A 24,744-nucleotide genomic window follows, 5' to 3' on the forward strand; every position below is an offset into this window, starting at 1 on the left:
TGTATAAATAAAACCTGTTTGAAAATATGGATAATAGATTAAGTACTTTATTTCATTTACACATTTAGCCATTGCATTTATAAAAAGATAATTACTTCTTTTTGTATTTCTTTTTATTTATAGATTTTGTCACTACATTTAAAATCAATTTAAATTAGTTAATTACAATGGTTTTTGTTTATTTATGGTGAAAATAAAAATACTCACTGAAATATATAGTATATATTATATAATTTTTTTTAAATATAGTATTACCTTATTTAGTTTAGTCAAATACAAAAATTTAGAGAGTTCAATTTTCAAGAAAATAAAATATCATAAAATTAATAATAATTCATAGAAAACTAATGCAAAAAATTAAATTTTTTAGTATGTTGTTTTATTTTAAAATAAATTAACATAAAAACAATAGATTAATATATGAATAGTACAATTACATCAAATTGCATCAAGTTATAACACAATATTATGTACAAATAAAAAAATTATTTATACTATAAAATAATATATTCTACTCTATATGTAAATTACAAAACATAAACATATACATGAATTTTTTTTTATAAAACTAACGGTTTATGAATTTACGTTGAACGCAAGTTAAACCAATTATTCGCGCAGCTTATGTGTGTTGTTGCCCGTTATGTGGATACTGATTTGATTAAAGACAGTCTTTTCTTTTAGATTTTTTTTTTGTTGGTGTGTACAGAGTGATAGCTATTAGAAATATATTATTTTCAACATAATTAAGTATTTGACCATCTCAATATTGTAATTTTCACTAAAGTATTGAAATTCCCCCATATTGGTACTTATTTTTGCTGGTACTTATTCACATCATCAAAACTATATATGACTCTTTTTTGTCAACAAACTATATATAACTCGAGTATGTACTAAGCCTTTAATCAAAACTTCATATGGTAAATTTAATTTAGAGTTGTTCAACTTCTTTTTTTTAAATGAACATGATCATACAATCTTAAGTTTATATTATAACCACAAATAGCCATTACCTTACAATTTCACCTTTTTATTTTGTGCAAGTTACCCAAGTACTAAATTCTTTGGATTTAGTACGGCCAACAAAAATGAAAAATATACAATTGCTATTATGATTATCAAAGGAAATTATGGTCCAGATACCGGAAATAAATAGTGTGTGCGTTAAAGAAAACCTTCTCCTTCCTCTCGGCCAGAATATCCACTCCGCCTGCCCATCTTCACATCCTACGTGAGGTTAAGCTTCACTGAATCTAAAAGTAACATCATATAATATATTTACAAACACATGGTTGGTTGGCCAATTACAAAAAAAAACATATGGTTGGTTACTTCATATCTTTTTCGGTTGTATTATCTGCTAGAGGGACAAAGGGCGAGACAACTAAATATAATACATCTTCTAAACACTATAAAGCAGATAAATGCATTAAATACATGGGTACGTCATTGTATGAAGAAACTATTTCGGTATTCTAACGCAATTATTTTAAAAACTTCCCCACTTAAACGCATGCACAGACAAGTTAAGAGTATATGCATAAATCATTCGTGATTCTCATATCAGTTCTGGCGAAACGTCACGAACCATTCACTGAGTGAAACAGAATTAAGAAATAAATACAAAACAATGCAAATCGAATAGACTGTAATACAAAAACTGGGAGAGGAAAGTTACAAGCGGATCGTTCGTCGGCTATAAAATAAGACGCAAATCACTCCATCTCCTCCCTGAAATGACTAACCATTCAAAAAGAGATCTGATCACAGAGACAATGAATTCAAATAGCCACAAGCCGTGATAAGAAATATTGCAGAAAAAATAAATATACTTAAAAAGGAGGAAGATTAACAAAAGTAAAGAGGCAGAAATTAATCAGACGTACGACGAGAATACGGAAAAGAAACCTCTTCGAATTAGGGATATATTAAAACAAACAAATGGTTTACAGACAATTATGGGTGGAAAGATGGATTAGGGAAGATGTATGTATGGAAGATTCGAAGAATGATTGATTGCGTCTGTGAACTGAACCAAAAAATATTTGACAGGAATTGGACGTTAAGAAAACAGAAAGAGATAAAAAGTGAGTGAGAGAAACAGATGAGTTAACTACAAAAAACTGCAAATCTGTACAGTTTTATTCTATTAATAGGTTTGTGAAAAGAGATGACTCTTGGAGTTGATGACGGTTCTGGAGCTTGTCTAAGCGGCGTCTTTGAGGAGCTGCGACTTTAGTGAATTGAAAACGGTGATTAAATCAATGACGTCATAGTCTTTATCTTAACACAATTTTATCCATTACATTACATATCCAGAACAAACGTCACCGTTGGATTGAAACTTTTTTTCCTATAAAAAAAGGATGACAACACAGCTTTTGCTATGGTGAATGTAAGGGACGCCTTTGAAGAGGTGTGATGAAGACGTCGCTTGCTATCGTGAATCTAGGGCGTCATACTTTTGTTCCTAAACAAAATCGTAACCATTAGATTATATTCTAATCACAAAACTCACCGTTAGATTTTGATTTTTTTTTCCTATAAAAAAATGATGGCGTCATGGGTTGGATAAAAAAGGTTTGCTATTATATATAGATAACGAAATTTAACACAAAGCAAATGATATCTTTTTCAAGGAAAGATTGTTTTCCTAAATATGATATCAAAAAGGGATTTGTTTACTAATACAAAATTTGACTTAGTGAAAAGCCTTAATGACTTCCCGATTTTACCAATAAATCACTCATCACTGTTTAGTCTTAAATTTTGTTTCTATGGTATTTTCATGTAATATAAGGCATGGTTGAAATCATTTTATAAATGTAAAGACTACTCTCTCTCACTTACCCAACTCTATATATATAGTTTCTCTTTCTTCGGTTTTCTTATCATCGAACCTTCCATTGTTTTCCTCTCTCTCATTCTCGCTCTTCAAACCAGAACACAAGATACAGTCACTGTCTCAAAATTCTAACGAAGATCAAAACAGAAGCCATGGTTTCTCTGCTTACAATGTCGACGAGCGGTGCTATAACATATCCTCAAGCCCAAAGTGATTTATGCATGAGGCCCATCAAAAGACAGCCGAAAATTAAATGCACGGTGCACATCGACGTAACCGACCAACCCCTAAAACGTTCTTCATTTACACCCAGAACCACTGCGACGCCGCCGCCGCAGCATAATTCCCTCCGACTAAACATCTTCCAGAAAGCGGCGGCGAGTGCTATCGACGCGGCTGAGCGCGCGTTGATCTCCCATGAGAAAGATACTCCTCTTTCCAAAACCGCTGATCCAAGTGTTCAGATCGCCGGTAATTATTTTCCGGTATCGGAATGTCCCGTCCGACAGTTTCTCACCGTCGAAGGAACAATCCCTGACAGCATTGACGGAGTTTACGTCCGTAACGGCGCAAATCCAATGTTCGACCCGATCGCTGGACACCATTTATTCGACGGAGACGGAATGGTTCACGCCATTAAAATAACCAACGGTTCAGCAAGCTACGCATGCCGGTTTACTAAAACCGAGAGATTGATTCAGGAAAAACGATTGGGTAGACCGGTTTTCCCGAAAGCAATCGGGGAGCTTCACGGCCACTCGGGAATCGCACGTCTGATGCTTTTCTACGCACGTGGGCTTTGCGGTCTGGTCAACAACCAAAACGGCGTCGGTGTAGCGAATGCCGGTTTGGTTTACTTCAATAACCGGCTATTAGCAATGTCAGAAGACGATTTACCGTATCAATTAAAAATAACTCAAACCGGGGATCTAGAAACCGTTGGGCGTTACGATTTCGACGGTCAGTTAAAATCCACGATGATCGCCCACCCGAAACTCGACCCGGTTACGAAGGAGCTCCACGCGCTAAGCTACGACGTCGTGAGAAAGCCTTACTTGAAGTACTTCAGATTCTCGCCGGACGGCGTTAAATCACCGGAAGTAGAGATCCCGCTCGAGACTCCGACGATGATTCACGATTTCGCTATAACGGAGAACTTCGTGGTGATTCCGGATCAACAAGTCGTGTTCAAGCTAGGGGAGATGATGGCCGGAAACTCGCCGGTGGTCTTCGACGGCGGAAAGGTTTCGCGATTGGGGATAATGCCGAAAGACGCGACGGAGGCTTCCGAGATAATCTGGGTGGATTCGCCGGAGACGTTTTGTTTCCACCTCTGGAACGCGTGGGAATCGCCGGAGACTGAGGAAGTGGTGGTGATCGGGTCGTGTATGTCGCCGGCGGATTCTATCTTCAACGAGAGAGACGAGAGCTTGAAAAGCGTCTTGACGGAGATCAGGATAAACCTCAGGACGCGTGAATCCACGCGTCGCGCCATGTTGGTCGACGAGGTGAATTTAGAGATCGGTATGGTTAACCGAAACCGGTTAGGTAGGGAAACCCGGTTCGCGTTTCTGGCTATCGCTGATCCTTGGCCGAAAGTCTCCGGTTTCGCTAAGGTTGATCTTGTCACCGGCGAAATTGAAAAGTACGTTTACGGCGATGAGAAGTACGGCGGAGAACCATTTTTCTTGCCTAGTGGCTCCGTTGACGGTGGAGATAATGAAGATGACGGTTATATATTCTGTCACGTTCACGACGAAGAGAAAGAGACGTCGGAACTTCAGATTATTGACGCCGTTGATTTAAAGCTTGAAGCTACGATTAAACTACCGTCTAGAGTACCGTACGGTTTTCATGGTACGTTTGTGGATGCAAGTGAACTCGTGGACCAAGTATAATATTTATTGTAATTTGTAGGTTTTGATATCGATTATTTCTAAATATTTGGCCTCATCTGGACGGGCATCGTTTTGACATATTTTCGTAACTTTACCATACAAATATACAATACAACTCAAAATAAATATATGAAAGAAAATAAAAATTTAGAAACCTTAAGCACAAATTAAAGTGGAAACAAAAAAAAAAACTCAATAACAATGTTAATTATAGTTGATTGTCGTGTTTCATAATATAAAAATAATAATATCAATTTACATAAGGATCTTTTAAATTATTATCTTATACCATGTAAGATAAATTGCTAATGTATATGGATCCTGCTTATCGTTTGCCTTTCATGCATGCATCGACTCTTGTTAGGAATATGAATTAAAAAACTTAGCTGTATCACTATAAAAGATGACTAGCGCAATGACGAAACAGTAGAAATGACGATTATAACAATCAAATGTAGATTACTCGTACCAGCAAAAGACTGTTCATATATGATCCATAGATCTCGAAATTTGTATTTGATGGGCAACAAATTCGTGGTACTAAGTGAAGCCACGTATGAATCATGTATTACTATATAATCACTATACTGTAAAATCGTATACCTAGATATCTACGTATATATGTATGTATATACGGACACAATTGGTGTGATTGTCAGATGAATGTATCAAGATGATGTCATGGACCTCATGTTGTTTGCAAACGTTGCATAGTTAATGCAACCACGTTGTAACATTTTTCGTTTTCATCCAAAGTAATTAGACAAAATTGTGTTATGTTTGATGGTCGTCATCCAAAACAAATAGTCATACAGTGAAGGTACAACCATATATTAACTTCATCAGTTTTGTTCCGTTCCATATATAGTTCCAAATCAGAAACGTCTGGAAACAAACGTTATTGAAAGAAAATAATAATGTACAATCACAATTCTATAATCTATACAGATATTCAAAGTTTCCTAAAGAAACAAAGAGGAATTTGAATTTGATATCGGCCGATACTACTGTTAGAGACTACTGTATCTAGTGAAAATTATCCAACCATTGAAATATTGGATAGTTGAAAGAAGCAACTTGATTTCTGTCATCAATATTCTTTCTCGTATCCAAGACGTCGATCGGTCCCGATTCATTCAAAAAAAAAGTCATAGGTCCCTAGTGTCCTGGGGCTGGAGACTAGATCAGTTTAAATGGATATTACTCTTCCTCGTCGCTATTGTTCTCAACAGTTGATCTTATATCTAAGATCGAGTATCTAGCGGGATCAATGTTAGGTTACTCCTGAGCTGAAAATCTTGCCAGCCTCTCTTTTTTTCCAACCCTAAATTTCTCCCATAAGAATCTCCAAGATCTGATACCACGAGGCATACAGTTTCGAAGACAAAATTGTTCTGCATTCATGGACAACCCTAGGCTCTATGGTTTCGAATTTTACACCACAAGCATCCAAAGAATTATTGGAGCCAAAAGAACATGTGATTTGTTGGATAGCAACGCCTATGTAAGCCTATGGACATGGTATGTTTTGTGGATTGGTGAATGGACATATCTTTTCTCCACATATATACAAGTGGTTCATTTAAAAGTTCCATAAAAAAAACAAGCCAGAAATAGTCACCGGAAGTGCCCCGCTGAACACCATCTCTTATAGTCTATTTAAGTGTTTCTGATGCATATGTATGGGTTCTCCAAACATAATTTTCTATTTTATTGTTTTTTAATGAACATGAAATTTATTCAGTCAAAAACCATTATTTACATCAAGGTGTTGTATTTGTTTGAAAGAAGAAATAAATCAATCAAAGGAATAAAAAAGTCAGTTGAAAGAACCAACTGAAAATGGTAACGGTCTGCTATTCTTCTTCTTTTTTTTTTTGCAAACCGATATCTGATGCAGACATGCTGTCTTCATATTTTTTGCCTCCCAAATCTAGCACAGAGAGAGCCATTTTTCTCATAGTTTTGTCCACGATTTTGATGAGTCACAGTGGAAGAAACTGTGGACCTCCATGATATTAATACATGATTCTTATGATTTCTTTCCCGCCATGTAACATAAAATGTATCACAGTCGAGTGGAAGAAACTGTGGGCTTCAACAACACTATCCTCCAGAGTCGCAATTGGATCAACCACATGGACTAGGCCATCCTGAATTCGGATCGGTGAAAATTTGCAGAACAACAAATGGAGGGTCTTATTGGACAGAAGAACTGAAGAAGCCATGGCAAAATCTCTGATCTCACCAGAGCAGAGCTCAAGAGAGTCTGAAAGTATCTAACACTTTCTTCTCACACACGTCACCTTCTATTACGTGACACAATTGGGAGAAAGCTCGTCCAAACTAGCGCTAGAAAGGTGGAAAGAAAAACCAAATAGTTCTGATTGGTACAACATATGGGATTGTGAAAAATTAAAGACTATTACTTAATAATAAAATTCTTTTTACTCAAATGGAAACTTTATTTTAGTTTGATGAGATCATTGGTTCATAAATTCAGCCATCCATCTCTTCTTTTGTTTTCCTCGATGAATATTAAACCAAGTGATCAATAAGATTCCCCTATAGCTTGGCCGGGAGGTAATGAGGAAAGTCCGAATCGGCCTTAATGTGGTTTCGACTGATCTCTCTCAGAGAACGGCAGCCACTTAGTGCCATTGTCAGCTCGAGCTCATCTCTTAGCATTTCCAGCATCTTCCTCACTCCCGCCTCTCCGTCTGCTGCAAGCGAGAACAAGGTTGGCCTCCCAACCTAATCAACAAGTAATAGTTAGTTACATGTCGTGTGAATTATTATATAATCAAGTGAGGGTATACTCATAAGCTAGCAATGGGATTAGTCATTTTCTTGGGTTCATTTTTGACTAATTAAAAAAGTCTTGACTCAAAATGGTAAAAATTAGGGAGAGGCAATCAGTGTTACTACTCATGCAGAACCGATATGAAAAGAGAGAAAACATGGGGAAAATTATAAGAGCTAAAGAGTGTGTTTGATGAATGAACTTACAAAGACACCTGAAGCTCCTAGAGCCAATGCTTTAAATACATCTGTTCCACGGCGAACCCCACCGTCAAGAAACACCGGAACCCGACCCTCAACGGCATAAACCACCTGCCATTTTTGAATTTGCTCGGTCGAATTAAAAATAAATATCCGTAAAACAAATATGAAAAAATAAGCTGAAGTCATTATTTAGAACTATTTTTTAAAAATGTAAATGCGTTTAGAGGTTAACCTCTTCAAGGGCCATTATAGTTGCAGGGACATAATCGAGCTGACGAGCTCCATGGTTAGAAACTATAATCCCTGCAGCTCCATATTCAACCGCGATCCTTGCTGCCAAATTTTCAAATGATCAAAAGAATGTTCTCAACTTTTTTGCGATTTTCAAGTAAAAAGTTTGATGCAGAGTATTACCATCCTCAGCTGTAAGAACACCCTTGAGAAGAATTGGCAAGCTTGTGATTGACTGGAGCCACTTTATATCCTATAAGAAGAAGAAACAAACAGGGCAAAGAGGCTGAAACAAAGTAGTTATCAACTGAAAAATATTGAAACATATTCTAACCTTCGAGCTAAGTGACTGATCGACTTGACTTGCAGCATAAGAAGCTAGCCATGAGTCAACTGTCTGTGAAAAAATATACAATATCTTTGAAATATTGAGCTTTTAGATCCATTTTGTATGCTTATTATATCATTGTATCACTGACCTTGTCTATGTTCCCAAGATCCAACCCTTCAAAGTTCTTCAAAGTCAGACCTCGAGGAAGCGTGAATCTGCATAAGATAATATCCATAAAGATCTCACAAACTTTATATGATGCTGTGAAGTTTCATCACCTGTTTTTGATGTCGGCTTCTCTGCGTCCGAACCTCGGGGTATCTACAGTAAGAGCAATCGCTGTGAATCCAGCTTCTTCAGCTCGTTTCACAAGCTGTCTAACCACGTTTCTGTCCTTATAAACCTGAAATCAAGAGAGAATCAATAGCCAAAAAATATCAAAAAGGGAAAATACATAGCTCGTGTGGACAAAAGGTCATGTGCATACTTACATAGAGTTGGAAGAAACGAATACCAGGTCCTGTGGAAGCAACTTCCTCAACACTACAAGTAGCACATGTAGATAAAGTCTGAAAAAATATCAAAGAATAATTAAAATGAATGTAAAAAGGAGATAGCCAATAAGATGTTGAGAGAGAGCTAGAGAGAAGCAAAACCATGATCGTTCCAGCAGCGGAAGTAGCTCTGGCGGTTGCAAGCTCGCCTGCAATGACAAGCCATTGAGGGAAATGAGATTGCTTCTTTTTCCTTACAAGACATCTCAAGAAGCTACTCTCATAACATAACTCAAAAAGGACTTACCATCAGGGTGAGCCATTTTCTGCATTGCTGTAGGAGCAACCATGGTTGGCATGGAAATGTTAAACCTTAAAACCCTTGTGCTCACATCAATCTCGCTTACATCGATGAGACTCCGAGGCCTAAACCTTTTTTTTTTCAACATATGAAAAAGGAAAAGTAACATTCCCCCAATACTTGAAAACAATTTATAAGGAGGAAAGAAAAGAACATATGGGTTCCCTTACAGAATCCTGGAGAAGGCGTTACGATTCTCCTGAAGAGTCCACTGATCCTCTGCACCAGATGCATAGTAATCATATACCAACTTTGGTAATTTCTCCTTTGCGATTTTCTCATATTCCATCACGTTCGTTATCTCCATTTCTTTTTTGTAATTTCTGCGCGGGATTACACGGAGAGCGTCTTGGTGTTCTTGAGAAGGTGGCGTACTATAAGACGAAGTCACAAAGTAACGTACTGTACCCAAAGTTATATTTTAACAGTGATGCAACTTAAAAAAAAAAACAGTGATGCAACTATTTTCTTTGTTTTTTATACAGAGCTAATGCATGCATGAACGCTCATAATCTACTCATGACCCAAGATAAATTTTATATAAATGAGATGATTTGTTACCTTTTACATTATTATATTCTTATATATTTCCATATTATATGAAGTGTCAATAACTGGATACAATCACAAAGCATGATCAGTTTCTAACTAGAAAAATGCACTTACCTTGATCGTCATGACTGACCAATGCGCTTCTGACTGTGTATACGAGACTTTGAACATCATCTCCCACAGCTCTCTGTTTCAAATTTTAAACTTCTTCTGCTGTTATGATGATTAGTGTGGTATGGAAAGCAATGGTGCTAAATGTTATGTAAACCTTGTAAAATGCTAGAAATACCATTCATCGTTATAGAAAGTTCCAAACATATGACATACTGATTTGAGCAGCCTTTAAATTTTGAGGAAAAAAATAACATTCTGATAATAAAAACAATGTAGTATCCTAGATGGAATGTTTCAATAAAAAAAAAAAAGTATCGTCAAACTACAAAGACCTTTGTAACCAAAATAAACATTTGGTGAAGATCAGATATAAACGAGCCATCTTTTAGAGCATCTCCAATGGTGCTACCACCATTAGAGTCCTTAGCATTATTAAACTATTTTTTTCTAATTTTTTTTTATTTGAATAGTTAAGGACTCTGATCAAAATTGTATGTTCAATGGTATTCTTCAATTTAGAGTTCTTAGGAATTAAAAAATATTAAAATTTTAAAACATGCGAAATTAAAATTTTTATTTATTACATGATTAAATATAAAGATACAATAAAATATAAAGATAAAATATTAAATTTTAAAATTTTGGTGAATGTTAAATAGATTTAAGAGAAATTGGCACTCCTATACAAAACTAACTGCGTAATTTGCGAGAATGGAAGTTTACTTTTTTTGCTGATCTGTTTTTTATTAATGGCCTTTTTATCCCTACGCTCTCTACAAAACCTATATCGTATACGCTTTTTCAAAAAACTCTATATCCCCTACAGCACGCGACACGCGTGATTCAATATAATCGATGCCTCTTCGGTTTCTCCTCGACCATATCACCACTCATCGTTCCAAAATCACTTTGTGTTCTCCGTCATAACCATAATTTCTGTATCATCACTTATTATTTTCTGAAGGCTCTCCTGATTATATACACACTTTTCTTCGTAAGTCCATGGTTCCGACAACACCAATATCTTCTCCGGCGACGTTCCCTATCACCAACCAACAAGCCACTCAACTTCAACACAAATCAACTCTCACGCTTTCTGCACATTCCTCTCATGTATCTCATCTCTCCGCCACAGCCTCTCTCACCACCCATGGATGGAACTCATTGATTGGAGCTCGCTAGACCTGATTCTCTCACCTACTCCGCATACCAGAATTTCTGCAACACTTGAATAGCTGGAGCATGTAGAAACTGAATATTTTCAATATGGATGATTCTAGTTTTTCTGTGAGGACTCATCATGTGCGAAGATATAGAGAATATGTTAAAATCCAACAAGCGAAGTCCTAATTCAACTCCTGAAAACGTTGGAAAGGAAGATGAGAAGCTTAAAGCAGAAAAGAAAATGCTCAGATAAGAGATATGAACTTACATAGCCAGCTAGACAGCTACAAATACATTATCGAACATACTTGTATTTATCCAGCTATATATACTTTATAATGAATCAACAATTTTATTATCCGGCTACATGTTTTTTGTATGAACCAACGCTTTTATTATCCGGATATTAAACTTTATATTTCTTCCTTATTAGAGTTAGCATGCTGTAAATATTATAATGACACATGCAATGGCACAAAAAAATATCTACGCCAATTTTAGTATCCGGCTACATTTTCTATTTCCAATTACATATTTGACATAGCCGGCTAAACATACTTTCTAATATTTAAGTAATAATACAGATTCATATAAATTTGTATTTCTTCAAATTGGTAAGAAAATAGGTTTTTAGTATCCGGCTATATTTTTGATTATCAATTTTATATTCGACATAACCGGCTACACATACTTTCTAATATTGTAAGGAATAATACAGCTTCGTATAAATTTGTATTTTTACCAATCGGTATTTTTAGTATCCGGCTACATTTTTGATTATCAATTTTATATTCGCCATAACCGGCTACACATACTTTTCTAATATTTTAAGTAATAATACAGTTTTGTATAAATTTGTATTTTTACAAATCGGTAAAAAAAAATAGGGATAACACACAAAGTAACTGTCTATTTTTTTTAAAAAAAAATTACTGTCTATTATCCATTTCATGTGCAAGTCGTCATTTAGTGATGCCGTATTCGTTAGTTGTTGTTGGCTTTTAACAGGCCTGTACGGGCTACACCAATGCCTACGTTGCTTGTATATATAGATTAAGTCATCATTATATGCATTTCATCATTACAAAATTCTTGCGCTTCACAAGTGAACAAACAAAGGAATAGGGTCATTATGGTCATTTTGCAAGGTCTGGAGTTGGGCTTTACGGTTGGGCCAGCATTTTTTCCAGTTTTGCAAATTATCAAATTATGTGGTATTTTATGTGCAAATCGCTCTAGATTTAACTCCATTAAAATTTTTATTTATTACATGATTAAATATAAAGATACATGATTAAATATAAAGATAAAATTTTAAATTTTAAAACATGTGAAATGAAAGTTTCTACCGACCCAATAGCACGATACCACGTCTTTAAGGACCAAATTTTTATAATCCTTAATTAAGGACCAATTATTAGCTAACTTAAGTTTTATAATATTATTGTATTCATATTAACCTAGAATTTTGTGCTACGGACTTGTGATAAATCTCCATTGTGGATGCTCTTAGAATATGATGTCATGCAGCCCACAGAACCAAAGGTTACTTAAGATTAACCCGGTTAAGACATTGTAAAGGATAAATTAAAACCAAAACCACAGAACCGTTTCTGTACCGAACCGGGAAGAAAACGAGCCTATTCGAATCCGCCTTATCTCCTCTGTGTGTAAGTTGGTGGTGGTTAAGCGAGTGCGAGCCATTGTAAGAGAGTTTCAAGAAGGAAGAAGAAGCCATGATGGACGTGGCTCTTGCTTCTTCCAAAGCTTGTTACTCAATCTCCTATACTTTCACTCCATTCAGCCGGTCGAATTCAGTGTTAGCTTGCTCCGGTTCGAATCCTGATCAGAGAAGAAGAACCGTGATCTTTGGTTCGAGCTTAGCCCTCGCCTCGTCTCTGCTCGCTTCCAATCAACAGAGTTTTCCAGTGGAATCTGCGATCGCTTTGGAACAACTGAAAGAAGAGGAGCTTGAGGAAGAAGAAGAGAGAAATGTCAATCTCTTCCAGGTTTTTTGACAATCTCGAAACTCCTTTTCTTTTGTCGGTAGAAAATAAAAATCTCAACTTTTTCTGTTTTGACAGAAAACTTCGCCTTCTGTTGTGTACATCGAAGACATTGAGCTTCCCAAAACTTCCTCTGATGAATCCAATGTTGAGGATAATGCAAAGATCGAAGGGACAGGTTCTGGCTTCGTTTGGGACAAGCTTGGTCACATTGTACGCACAAACAAAAAAAAAACTTACCAAACCTCAGTCTCTTGTCTGAATCTTTGTAAAACTGAAACAGCTTGTTTCTTGTACAATTGTAGGTGACAAATTATCATGTGATTGCCAAGTTAGCTACAGATCAAAGTGGATTACAACGTTGTAAGGTCTCCATCTTCTTTTATCCATTTGCAGCACACGCACAAAAAAAACACAAAGCCAAGTAAGTAACTTTATGGTTCTCGTGCAGGTATCTCTAGTTGATGCCATGGGGACAAGATTTACCAAGGATGGGAAAATTGTGGGTCTTGATCCAGACAATGATCTTGCTGTTTTGAAGGTAATCTTATTTTCAGACAATTTGAGTCATATACTTGTATGCATTGTCCCTTCTTAACTGCTGTTATGCACTCAGATTGAAACCGAGGGACGTGAGTTGAAACCTGTTGCTCTTGGTACCTCCAGTGATCTACGCGTAGGTCAGAGTTGCTTTGCGATAGGGAATCCGTATGGATATGAAAACACTTTGACAATAGGGGTAAGCGTTAGAAGAAGATCCCTAGATTTTTTATATGAACATTTCACTTATAAGGGGATTTTGATTGTTTGGTTATCATGGGGATGGTGTAGGTAGTGAGTGGGTTGGGAAGAGAGATACCTTCACCCAACGGGAAGAGTATTCGAGAAGCTATTCAAACAGATGCTGACATTAACTCTGGCAATTCTGGAGGGCCATTGCTTGATTCTTATGGCCATACCATAGGCGTCAACACTGCCACATTCACCCGCAAAGGTTGATGATGTTCCCTTTTACCATAACCAAAACTCTGTTCTTCCAACATGAATCAGATCTTAAAGTGAAGAGTTTTGTTGTTGCAGGGACTGGTATGTCTTCCGGAGTGAACTTTGCCATTCCCATTGACACAGTTGTACGAACAGTACCTTACCTCATTGTGTATGGAACAGCTTACAGAGACAGATTCTAAAGAAAACAAACATCTTCTCTATTAAATGTAAATATAAAACTCCAAAAGGCTTCCAATGCATGTATACATTTATCTTCACAAAGTAACGTGAATCATTCATCATACAATACAAGGCCATAATGAAGAGACCAACCAAGGCTCTACTCTTTGAGCTGAATCAATGAAAGCTGTTCCTCGATAGAGCAATCAACATGGCAAGAGGTCCTGCAAGAGGCAGGGATGAGGATCATACCAAGACAACGCTGTTCAGTAGGGGAAGGAGAGGATCTTCTGATGCTGCGATACTCAACGGTGTCTTGGAGAATGATGTTTCCTTGTTTGTCAATGCAGTGGAAACTGCCAAGGAAGAATCTCCCGTCTTTGATTCCAACGAGCATCTGGCGGAACAAGAGCTTCCTCACTCGTGCTATCGGATCTAAACTCGAGTCTTCAGAGGTCGACGCAGCGACGGTGGTGCTTCCTCCTGCATCTATTTGTTCCATTTTTCACGACAGGTTCTTGTTCTTGTGTATGCTTTACACACAAAACGAAGAACAATCAAAAGTTATAAACTTTGAATCTTAGAGATGTAAATAACCAAACTTTGAATCTTAGAGATGCAACAAGGCCTAAGAGATACATAGAACCAAAGAAACAAAACCAAAATCGAACAAGGAACGATAATAGCAGAGAGAGAGAAAAGATGATGTACGTAGTAGTAGTAGTCTTCGGAGCTTCAAAGACGAGTGCTCGTGGAACCCTAGGAATACTCTATGGCTCCGATTCGCAATCGCAGCTGAGACGATCGTCGGAGAAGACGAAATAAGATAGTTGAGTTTCTCTTCTCCGTCTCTCTAGGGAGCGGCGAGAGAGAGACATGGGCCAAGGGTCCATTATCATTTAAATCAGAAAGCCATATAAGAAGCCCAATTCATTTTTTTTCTTTTTCTTAATTCTTTTATTAATTTTTTTTCTTTGTTTTCGGCTCTAATTTGTTCATATTTTTATTTTAAAAAAAATTATTATTTTTCGTTTAATGATTATCTTGATTAAGAAACAAGTACATTGTAATTTAGAGACATAAAAATATTTATTAAATTATTAAATACATGGTAAATTGGAATTTATAAATAATTTATAAACTAATACTCTCTCTGTTTCATATTAAGTATCGTTTTAGATTTGTGCACACGGATTAAGGAAACAATTAATTTTACATGTTTTTTATATAAAAATATAATTACCTATACACCTAACTATATTTCAATCAATAGAAAAATAAATAACAGAATAAAATTAATAAATTTTGCATTGAAAACCGAAAACGACGCTTGTATTGTAACGAAATTAGATTTTGACATTTTGTAGGGGTTTTTTGTCGTAGTTGCACGAAATAGGGTCTTATTGGTCAATTCTGAAGTAACAGGACCAATTAAGAAATAAAAGATTTGGGAGGCCAGTGCCCCGAAGTGATAAAAGAATCTATCCTATCCGCCGCCGGCCGCCGCCATCCATCTTCCGGACGATCTCACTCAATCCACATCATCTCTGTACGAACATCAAAACTCTTAGATCGAATACATTGTCTTTCTGTTTTCTCAATTCTATCTTCTGATAATAGATTGCTCTTATCAGCAACCTTTCTCTGTGCTTATCAATCTCACAATGAGTGACCGTAAGAAACGAAAATCCAATCACAACGACAACAACAATCAAAGGAGGCGATTTTCAAACGATAACCACGAAACCACCAACAAAGAAGACCTCGTAATCTACAGAATCCTATGCCCCGTCGGAATCATCGGTGGCGTCATAGGCAAGAGCGGCAAAGTCATAAACGCCATCAGGGACACCACCAAGGCCAAAGTCAAAGTCTTTGACCAGTCACCTGGCTGCACCCAAAGAGTCATCACAATCTACTCTTCGGTTAAGGAGAAAGTCGACGTAACAGAGACCGAAACAGAGCCTCTGTGCTGTGCGCAAGATGCTCTTCTCAGAGTCCACGACACGATCGTGAGCTGTGTGGAGAGTGCTGCTGCTGGAGATAAGAAGAATGGTAATAAGAAGGAGGAGTGTCGTCTTTTGGTTCCCTCTAGCCAAGCTTCTGCTGTGATTGGTAAAGCTGGTGCGGTTATCAAGAGCATTAGGAGAAGAACTGGAGCTAGTGTTGAGGTTGATTCTAAAGATGTCTCGGATCCTTCTCATGCTTGTGCCTTGGATTTTGATAATGTAGTTCTGGTTAGTGTCTTTTTTTTTTGTCAATTATTCTATTACAAACTGCGAGAAACATTACATAGATTAGTGTCTGAAACTCTAACTTTCACTAGTTTTATTTTTTTAAATTATGTTTTGGTTTTTAGATATCTGGTGAGCATGAATCTGTGAAGAAGGCTCTTTACGCTGTTTCTGCTACCATGTACAAGACCAACCCTCGTGAACAGATTCCTCTTGATTCAACAACCGTGCAAGACACTCCAGCTAGTGTTATAGTTCCATCGGAGGTTTCTAGTTATGTCTATCAGAGGGCAGGTGTTCCGTCGTTTGTGAATGCATCTGAGTTTCAGGGCTATGCAGAAACCACTAGTCCTGCTGTGTCTCATGGTTTTGGCGGGTCTTCTGGATCGAAGGAGCTGGTTTTGAAGGTGTTGTGCCCTGTGTCCAGTATCGGCCGTGTTATCGGGAGAGAAGGTTCAACCATTAATGGAATGAGAGAAGCGAGTGGTTCTCGTATTGAGGTTAATAAAGCAAATCATGGTGATGATGAGTGTGTTATTATTGTCACCGCTACAGAGGTTTGATTCCACTTTTTATCATCGTTTCTTTTTGTGAAGTGTTTTTTTTTATATTGTTGTTTGTTTGTTATTCAGTCTCCTGATGATATGAAGTCTATGGCTGTTGAAGCTATTCTTCTTCTGCAAGAGAAGATCAATGAGGATGATGAGGAGACTGTTAAGATGCAACTTCTTGTTCCTTCCAAGGCTATTGGATGCGTTATAGGGAAAAGCGGTTCTGTCATAACCCAGATCAGGAAAAGAACCAACGCCAGTATCCGTATCTCCAAAGGGAATAACGATGATCTTGTTGAGGTTATTATAGTCCCTAATCAAATTTCAAATATTTTCTCTTTATGTTGCTTTATATTCAACTTCGAAATCTCTTGTAATCATTAGGTATCTGGTGAAGTCAGCAGTGTGAGAGATGCTCTCATTCAGATTGTTCTGAGACTTCGAGAAGATGTTTTAGAAGATAGAGGCAGTGTCTCTGCTAGGAATCCTCCTTCAAGATCTGATCATTCCGGTTTTACACTTCCTCCTTTTGTATCTTCTGTTCCAGAATATCCTTCTGTAGATTTTGATCAGAGGCGAGAGACAGGGGAAAGCAGTTTGGGAATGGTTTCTTCAGACAGATTCTATGGTTATGAAAGTAGTTTCCCGGTAAGCTCACATCTTGAGTTCTTCTGATTCTCTTGGTGACATATGTCTTAGTTTTTATTTTCATAAGCAGGCAAGAGATCATGGTTTGGTATCAGTCGGTCCATACTCATATGGAGGGTAAGTTTTTCAAACTACAGCAAAGAACTTGGCTTCTTCTTTATCACTTTGTTTCAAATGGTTTAAAACATTTTCTTTATCTATAGATTGTATCAATCTTCTGCCTTGGAGATTCTTGTCCCGGCGAATGCAGTGAATAAAGTTATCGGCAAAGGAGGAGGCAATTTGGAGAACATGAGAAGGGTCTGTTTTCTGAAATCTTTATGATCAATTCTTCGGTTTGTCATTTGGTAATTGCATCTCTCTGTCTTTCAGATATCAGGAGCGATGGTAGAAGTTTCGGATTCCAAAACTTCAAACGGTGATCGCATTGCTCTCGTATCAGGCACACCTGAACAGATGCGTAGTGCAGAGAACTTGTTCCAAGCTTTTATTATGTCCACTTGAAACAGTCTCTTAACTCTCTAGCTTTGTGGTGAGTTCTTTCTCACCTCGGTTTACTGTAACTGTAGGAGAAGTTGTTTAATTAATAACAACCCGGAATACAATGATATTCCGGTTTAGCGATCATGTGTCTATGAGCCGTGTACCGTAGCGTTGCTTGTTATTTAAATTCTTGGAAATTACATGCAGAAGACCCTCTATTGTTTATTATAGTTTACTTATTTTCCCTATAGTTTTTATTTTATTTTCACAACCCCGTACCTTTCAGAAACTAATTAAAATGCAGCTATGCAAGTACGTAAATTCTTGAACGGCCCTTGTTGTAATTTAAATATAACGATGTATCATTTTCTATCACATATGTAAATAAAAATACTCGTACTGTATTTGACACCTATATTATATAACTCTTCTGTACATTTTGTTATGGTACGTAAGAGTTTGTGTTCTGCACATGTACACACGGATGATTAACAAACACTGACATATGATTGGTTGGATTTCTCATTTATCATATATAAACTTTGTACGATCATAACAAAAATAAAAAATAATACTGAGAAATAATAGGAGATTGATGATCTGGAAATCGTGTTACAAATCTATTTAGCTGGATGTTATTTATTTATTTTCTTGAATTATGATGCAAGGATATTATTTAAGAAGGAAGGATCTTAGATGTTTCATGAATTTTCATTTCTTGAATCCTACTGTATTTTCGAGTTCTGTAACTTATGTTGCTGCTTTTGCATTTAATAGTCACATGTTTCTCTGATGTATTCCATTATTTTGCACCAATCCATACCTATATTTTATTGTAATTTTCTCTATAAAATTCACCCAAATATTCTACTTAAAAAAAAAAAGCTTTCGTTTATACAACTTTTTTAAAAAAATCACTGATTTCTTGTGGACATACTTTAAGTCTTCACTATCTGTTATTGAATCTGGATTCCAGAAAAAAGAAGAAGTTACGACGTAAATTATGTAATGTACTTTGGTGAACTTGTACGGACGGGCAATGCTGCATTTTTACGTCGACGATAAAAGTAAAAACGGCGGGGCGTGCAAAATAAGAATGGACACATGACACGACGTGCATGTGACACCAATATCTGCGGCTTTTGTTACTTCCCTGCTAAGTTTCTCCTCTTATTGATTCAGATCTAAATCAATGCTCTGTACTGTGCCATTTCAGATTCCACACATGACTTGTCTAAATGCATTTTACATATCTCACTTTCTCTTTTCTTTATCTGGCTTCCAATTATATTATCACAGATCATATTGTTAATTAAATTATAGTAAGTAGTAACAAACACTAGGAAATTCCATGAAGACGGGATGAATCTGGAACTCTAAATGTTTGTTTGAGGTACTAAATTTTTTTAACTAATAAATATATAATAATCAAATTGAATCTGAATTTCCATTTTAACACCTATTAGAACTGAATTGTATAATTTATTATAAAAGAAAAAGAAAAGGAAGAATTTGCCTACGAGTAGACTATAGAGCACTAGGCAAATCCAATTCATTCTCACCAAATGACCTAACGACTTATCATGTGGTACAGCTAAGTCGAAAATCTTATGATAATGCAACTCCATATCATGCCATGAATAATCTTTGTATAAAATAACTATATAACTGTATCTTCTCATCTATTCTTATTTGATTATTGAACACCCACGAAGCATTACAATTATTTGGGTTATTATACCGGTAGAGATTAAATAATCACACAATATAAAAACTAAGAATACGACCAAGAATTGGAGTAAGATGGTTGTATTAATGCAATAGTTTGTTGTGATACTATCAAAAATTCAAATCTGTATAATGCATGTTATATGGTCTTAGGATATTTTGTAGGCTCAGTTAGATTATGCATGGTGAAAATGGTGGATTACCATTTGAAGCTTTCACACTATTTAATGTTTTCTATTGTTTGATCATAGTCTGCAAACATAATTATTTATATAATATAGCCCATTTATCATAATGTAAGCTTATTCAAATATATGGATTGTAGAAAATGTTTTTATTACCCACATATCATTTGATAAAATATAAATTAGGAAAATTTTCTTACACTGATTATATTATTGAAAATATATTTTATAAATTAAAAGTGTATTTCTGTTTATATTGAATTAGATGTCAACTCATCTCAACCATCGATATTTTTTTTTTGCATATTTGTATAACTTATTTGTTTAAAATAATTTATTGAAAAATGGATATTCTAAAATATTTTAATAGAACTTGTTTAATTTTTTTATTACCCATATTTATAACATAGATTATCATAAAAACTAAAAAATAAAAAATTTAAAACTTTCCAAATATGCATCTTAAATCAAATCTATACTATTATTTGCGAAGTAAATTTTTAGAATCGAGCTCTCAAGTTAAAGGTTAGAGCGGTTAATAACGTTTATACCCTTAATGAATAAAATATATAACTAAATTAAAAAATAAAAACGAAATTAAATTAGATAATTGATTAAAATTAATAATAGTAAGAATTATCCAAAATCTGAAAATATATTTAAAAAGAGATAATTTATGTATATATTGTATTGTTATTTGAATAAGTCTTTTAGTAAAAAGTTAAAAACATGAATTATATAACTAAATATTAATTAAATAAAATTCTTAATTATATAATTAAAAATAGAATATTGAATTATCCAAAATCTGAAAATGACATTAAAAGTTAGAATGATTAATAACGTTTATACCCTTAATGAATAAAATGTATAACTAAATTAAAAAATAAAAACAAAATTTTAGTTATTTTGATTAGATAATAGAATATTGAATTATCCAAAATTTAAAAATCACGTTAAAAGTTAGAATGGTTAATAACGTTTATACCCTTAATGAATAAAATGTATAACTAAATTAAAAAATAAAAACGAAATTTTAATTTATTTGATTAGATAATTGATTAAAATTAATAATAATAAAAATTATCTAAAATCTAAAAATATAAGTTAAAAAAGAGATAATTTATGTATATATTGTATTGTTATCTGAAAAAGTCTTGTAGTAAAAAGTTAAAAATATGAATTATTTAACTAAATATTAATCAAATAAAATGTATAACTAAATTAAAAATAAAACGAAATTTTAATTTATTTGATTAGATAATTGATTAAAATTAATTATAGTAAAAATTATCAAAAATCTGAAAATATAATTTGAAACAGAGTAATTTATTTATATATTATATTGTTATCTGAAAAACTATTTTAGTAAAAAGTTAAAAACATGATTTATATAACTAAATATTAATCAAATAAAATTCTTAATTAAATAATTAAAATAGAATATTGAATTATCCAAAATCTAAAAATATAATTAAAAAAATTATATATATATATATTGTATTGTTATCTGAAAAAGTATTTTAGTAAAAAATTAAAAACATAAATTACATAATTAAATATAAATCAAATATTTTTTTAATTATATAATTAAAAATATAATATTAAGTTATTTTAAGATTTATTTTAGTATAATAAATAGTGTAAAAAGAACTTTTCAAAAATTATGAAAATGTTTAAGTCCGCATCGCGGGCAAAACACCTAGTTTTATTAAAAGCGATAGTGATTTTAGCTAATCAAATGCCAATCCCAGATGCCAAAAAAAAAAAAAATGCCAATCCCATTTTGTTATACGAACTTTCTTATAAATTTCATCGCAAAAATTTCAGGATGGTATTTTTCAATATCCGAAATTCAACACACCTACACCTAACTGGAATTCTGTCACTACCCTTCTTGTATTCAGATGATTATAATTAATGATCTCAATCATGTTAAATTAATGAAATCCTCTCTCTGATCTCTTCACGCGTGTCCACACGCGCTATTTCCATTCTTAAATATTCAGACAAGAGACAAAAGAAAAAGAAACTCGTGGATCTAATCAACTCACTTCCTCTTATATCCTCTCTCCCTCAAAGATTCCTTTCCTCTTCTCTTCCATGCGTTATCTCCTCTGATTCTCTCATTCATTCATGGCCGTTATCCACCGTTCAGATCCGCTCTCTCGGATCCACCCGGAACCGCTAGACCCACCCGACTTCTTCGACCACCTCCCCGACTCCATCCTCCTCCTCGTCTTCAACCGCATCGGCGACGTCAAATCCCTCGGCCGATGCGGCGTCGTTTCCAAGAGATTCCACTCCCTCGTCCCCCAAGTCGAAAACGTCGTCGTCCGCGTCGACTGCGTCATCTCCGACGACGACGATCCCTCCTCCCTCTCCCCCGACAAGCCTTGCTCCTCCGCCTCCCCCTTCTCCGCCATCTTCCGCCTCATCTTCAAGCCTTTACACGCTTTGACGCAGCTCCTCTCCACGAAACGCTCATCATCCTCATCGTCGTCACCGTCTCCTTCCTCGTCGTTGTCCATCACCGGAGGAGGAGAAGACGGAGAGATCGAGCAAGGCGGCGTGACTCACCACTCCCCGACGCAGGTCCTCAAAAACTTCAACGAGATTCGTCTCCTCCGCATCGAGCTTCCCGCCGGCGAGCTAGGCATAGACGACGGCGTTTTGCTGAAATGGCGTGCGGAGTTCGGGTCAACCCTCGAGAATTGCGTCATCCTCGGCGCCTCCTCCGTGGCCACGGACCCTCCTCCTTCCGACGGCGACAGCGCGGCGGTGGTGGAGGACAACGGGAGCATACCGGAGTCGTTCTACACGAACGGAGGGCTCAAGCTTCGTGTCGTGTGGACGATCAGCTCCCTCATCGCTGCCTCCGCGAGGCACTACTTGCTTCAGCCGATCATCGCGGAGCACAAGACGCTCGATAGTTTGGTGCTGACGGATACCGATGGGCAAGGAGTGCTTTGTATGAACAGAGATCAGTTGGAGGAGTTGAGGGTGAAACCGTTGTCTGCTTCTTCGGCTTCTAAGAGGACGCTTGTGCCGGCTCTGAACATGAGGCTTTGGTATGCTCCTTCTTTGGAGTTGCCTGATGGGACTGTGTTGAAGGGTGCGACTTTGGTCGCGATTAGACCTAGTGAGTCGAAGAAGGAGGTGTGTGATGTGTCTTGGGTTTCTTCTGCGTTTGATGGGGCTTATGGGGTGGCTGCTAAGATGCTTGTTAAGAGGAGGACTTACTGTCTTGAGATGAACTCGTTCTAAGGTCCAAGAGTTGGAGTATTGTCTTGAGGTATGAATCTTTTGCTTATGAAGTAATTTTGAGTGATCAATTGTTTTGGACCAAATTAGTTTTGATATTAAAAAAAAATATTCAAAATTTATATGTTTCATTGTTGATCAAGAGGGATACAATCTCAATCTTTGCTCTGCTTTGTTTGATAGGTGGATCCTGAAGGCTGGCCAGGTTTTGAATAGAGTGCATAAGATCAGTTTTGCCATTCTCAGATTCACCATTGGGGCACTCTATAGAATTAATGACTCAGTGCTTCTAGTTCCGGCTGCTCGGACACCAGAAACCGCATCAGCTGGCTGCTTTTTTTATATTTTCAGCTCGCATAGCAATCGTGCAAGAGCAAGTTTCTTATCTTATAAAATCTTCCTCTGTGCATCTTTCTTTCATTATTAATGTTAATATTATTTGTAGGTAAGTGATACAGTTTGATTCTCCCTTGTCTTTATATATTTCTCCCAAGTTGTTAAATAAAATAAAATTGAGAGCAGTTGCAAGTGTTTCATACTTCTGCATCAAAAACCATTGCTATGAGACATAAAAATAAAATATTTATAAATTTTAAAAAACAGAGACCAATATTGAGATTTGAGTCTGTTAATCTAACCACAATAGTGTTACAAACTTGTGCTATTTACGTATTAAAGATTGAACTCATAACGAAATTAATATTTTGCTCTTTTAGTCAATCGATTGATTTAAAACCCAAATGAAATGCACCTTGGTCTAAAACCGACTACGCTTGTTAAAATATGTATCGTCATGTGTGTATGTCAGATTCAGTGTGTGCGTAGTGCACCAAAAAAGTTATGTTTCATCATAACTTATATACAGCAATGTGTACCTAAATGCTTAAAACAATACCATAATATTGAGAATGGTATATTTTATCCCGCTTCACAATATTGGTTACATATGCATATCATATAAAATATGAAGTATATATGTATGTTTGGTCTGCTTGAAAGATATGGATATTGGATACTTCAACAAGAAAGAGCCCACCTGTTTACTTTGGGGCAGGCAAAAGTTTGTGAGTGGGATGAAATTATTGTCCATTAAGTAAATAATAATGTATCAGTATATGTCACATTATACTGTTTCTTTAGTTTAAATAAGTGTTTTTCGTAATCATATCTGATAAAAACATTATTTATTAAAATCATTCACGCGACATAATTTACAGGAGAAAGATGTATATTTTTCCTCTATTTTCGATTGGAGTTTATCTTTGTAAGAAGAGGAAAACAAGTTTTACTTTGCGTTGAAACATATTCGAGATCGAGTTTCATTTACTACTACAAGTTCAACCAACCTAACGCATCGGGTTAAGAACATGTCTCTAACCAAACCTCATTTTGTCGTTTTTTCCTTTTATGGTGACATTTTGTTATTTATGCATAGCTTAAGCTTAAGGTTAGGCAACACGTTGCTTAACTCTGAAACAT

The 24,744-nt window shown here is 35.7% G+C and overlaps 6 protein-coding genes across 7 annotated transcripts; 4 read left to right on the top strand and 2 right to left on the bottom strand.

Moving 5' to 3' along the window:
• Positions 1 to 556: 556 nt before the first annotated feature.
• On the top strand, positions 557 to 4,954 carry LOC111212385 (9-cis-epoxycarotenoid dioxygenase NCED2, chloroplastic-like). Its single transcript, XM_048782309.1, has one exon. It carries the CDS (start codon positions 3,001 to 3,003, stop codon positions 4,744 to 4,746), a length of 1,746 nt encoding a protein of 581 aa, XP_048638266.1. The 5' UTR covers positions 557 to 3,000; the 3' UTR covers positions 4,747 to 4,954.
• Positions 4,955 to 5,256: 302 nt separating this feature from the next.
• On the bottom strand, positions 5,257 to 9,476 carry LOC111212382 (glycolate oxidase 3-like). Its single transcript, XM_048735417.1, has 11 exons — positions 9,340 to 9,476; positions 9,116 to 9,240; positions 8,971 to 9,017; positions 8,806 to 8,883; positions 8,593 to 8,717; positions 8,463 to 8,529; positions 8,318 to 8,380; positions 8,167 to 8,236; positions 7,985 to 8,085; positions 7,756 to 7,860; positions 5,257 to 7,500 (listed from the first exon to the last, which is right to left on the bottom strand). Exons 1-11 carry the CDS (start codon positions 9,474 to 9,476, stop codon positions 7,312 to 7,314), a joined length of 1,107 nt encoding a protein of 368 aa, XP_048591374.1. The 3' UTR covers positions 5,257 to 7,311.
• Positions 9,477 to 12,621: 3,145 nt separating this feature from the next.
• On the top strand, positions 12,622 to 14,299 carry LOC111212388 (protease Do-like 5, chloroplastic). Its single transcript, XM_022713919.2, has 7 exons — positions 12,622 to 13,008; positions 13,084 to 13,218; positions 13,311 to 13,373; positions 13,457 to 13,546; positions 13,622 to 13,744; positions 13,837 to 13,999; positions 14,086 to 14,299. Exons 1-7 carry the CDS (start codon positions 12,736 to 12,738, stop codon positions 14,190 to 14,192), a joined length of 954 nt encoding a protein of 317 aa, XP_022569640.2. The 5' UTR covers positions 12,622 to 12,735; the 3' UTR covers positions 14,193 to 14,299.
• LOC111200929 lies at positions 14,190 to 14,674 on the bottom strand. Its single transcript, XM_022692512.2, has one exon. The coding sequence runs from the start codon at positions 14,672 to 14,674 to the stop codon at positions 14,333 to 14,335; it is 342 nt and encodes a 113-aa protein (XP_022548233.2). The 3' UTR covers positions 14,190 to 14,332.
• Positions 14,675 to 15,552: 878 nt separating this feature from the next.
• LOC106357469 (KH domain-containing protein At4g18375-like) lies at positions 15,553 to 18,336 on the top strand. 2 transcript variants are annotated; one of them, XM_048782320.1, is made up of 8 exons: positions 15,553 to 15,721; positions 15,807 to 16,409; positions 16,532 to 16,963; positions 17,039 to 17,257; positions 17,342 to 17,605; positions 17,676 to 17,722; positions 17,809 to 17,905; positions 17,978 to 18,336. In XM_048782320.1, the coding sequence occupies exons 2-8, from the start codon at positions 15,837 to 15,839 to the stop codon at positions 18,107 to 18,109; spliced, it is 1,764 nt and encodes a 587-aa protein (XP_048638277.1). In that variant the 5' UTR covers positions 15,553 to 15,721; positions 15,807 to 15,836; the 3' UTR covers positions 18,110 to 18,336. The 2 variants fall into 2 exon arrangements, with proteins under 2 accessions (XP_048638277.1, XP_048638273.1); XM_048782316.1 differs by having other exon boundaries at positions 15,593 to 16,409.
• A 3,679-nt stretch (positions 18,337 to 22,015) lies between these two features.
• On the top strand, positions 22,016 to 23,786 carry LOC111212386 (F-box protein At4g18380-like). Its single transcript, XM_022713918.2, has 2 exons — positions 22,016 to 23,296; positions 23,449 to 23,786. The coding sequence occupies exon 1, from the start codon at positions 22,138 to 22,140 to the stop codon at positions 23,266 to 23,268; it is 1,131 nt and encodes a 376-aa protein (XP_022569639.2). The 5' UTR covers positions 22,016 to 22,137; the 3' UTR covers positions 23,269 to 23,296; positions 23,449 to 23,786.
• The last annotated feature ends 958 nt before the right edge of the window (positions 23,787 to 24,744 follow it).

The sequence above is a fragment of the Brassica napus genome, chromosome A1 (assembly GCF_020379485.1).
Source record: "Brassica napus cultivar Da-Ae chromosome A1, Da-Ae, whole genome shotgun sequence".
Taxonomy (NCBI): Eukaryota; Viridiplantae; Streptophyta; class Magnoliopsida; order Brassicales; family Brassicaceae; genus Brassica; species Brassica napus.

Coding starts and splice junctions, on each gene's coding strand:
- LOC111200929 (XM_022692512.2), bottom strand. CDS start 14,674: ATGGAACAAATAGATGCAGGAGGAAGCACCACCGTCGCTGCGTCGACC.
- LOC111212388 (XM_022713919.2), top strand. CDS start 12,736: ATGATGGACGTGGCTCTTGCTTCTTCCAAAGCTTGTTACTCAATCTCC. Junction 13,219..13,310: donor GGGACAAGCTTGGTCACATT/GTACGCACAAAC, acceptor GTACAATTGTAG/GTGACAAATTATCATGTGAT. Junction 13,745..13,836: donor AAAACACTTTGACAATAGGG/GTAAGCGTTAGA, acceptor GGGATGGTGTAG/GTAGTGAGTGGGTTGGGAAG.
- LOC111212382 (XM_048735417.1), bottom strand. CDS start 9,476: ATGGAGATAACGAACGTGATGGAATATGAGAAAATCGCAAAGGAGAAA. Junction 8,884..8,970: donor CCGCTGCTGGAACGATCATG/GTTTTGCTTCTC, acceptor ATATTTTTTCAG/ACTTTATCTACATGTGCTAC. Junction 8,530..8,592: donor GAAGCCGACATCAAAAACAG/GTGATGAAACTT, acceptor TATCTTATGCAG/ATTCACGCTTCCTCGAGGTC.
- LOC111212386 (XM_022713918.2), top strand. CDS start 22,138: ATGGCCGTTATCCACCGTTCAGATCCGCTCTCTCGGATCCACCCGGAA.
- LOC106357469 (XM_048782320.1), top strand. CDS start 15,837: ATGAGTGACCGTAAGAAACGAAAATCCAATCACAACGACAACAACAAT. Junction 16,410..16,531: donor ATTTTGATAATGTAGTTCTG/GTTAGTGTCTTT, acceptor TTTGGTTTTTAG/ATATCTGGTGAGCATGAATC. Junction 17,906..17,977: donor ATTTGGAGAACATGAGAAGG/GTCTGTTTTCTG, acceptor TCTGTCTTTCAG/ATATCAGGAGCGATGGTAGA.
- LOC111212385 (XM_048782309.1), top strand. CDS start 3,001: ATGGTTTCTCTGCTTACAATGTCGACGAGCGGTGCTATAACATATCCT.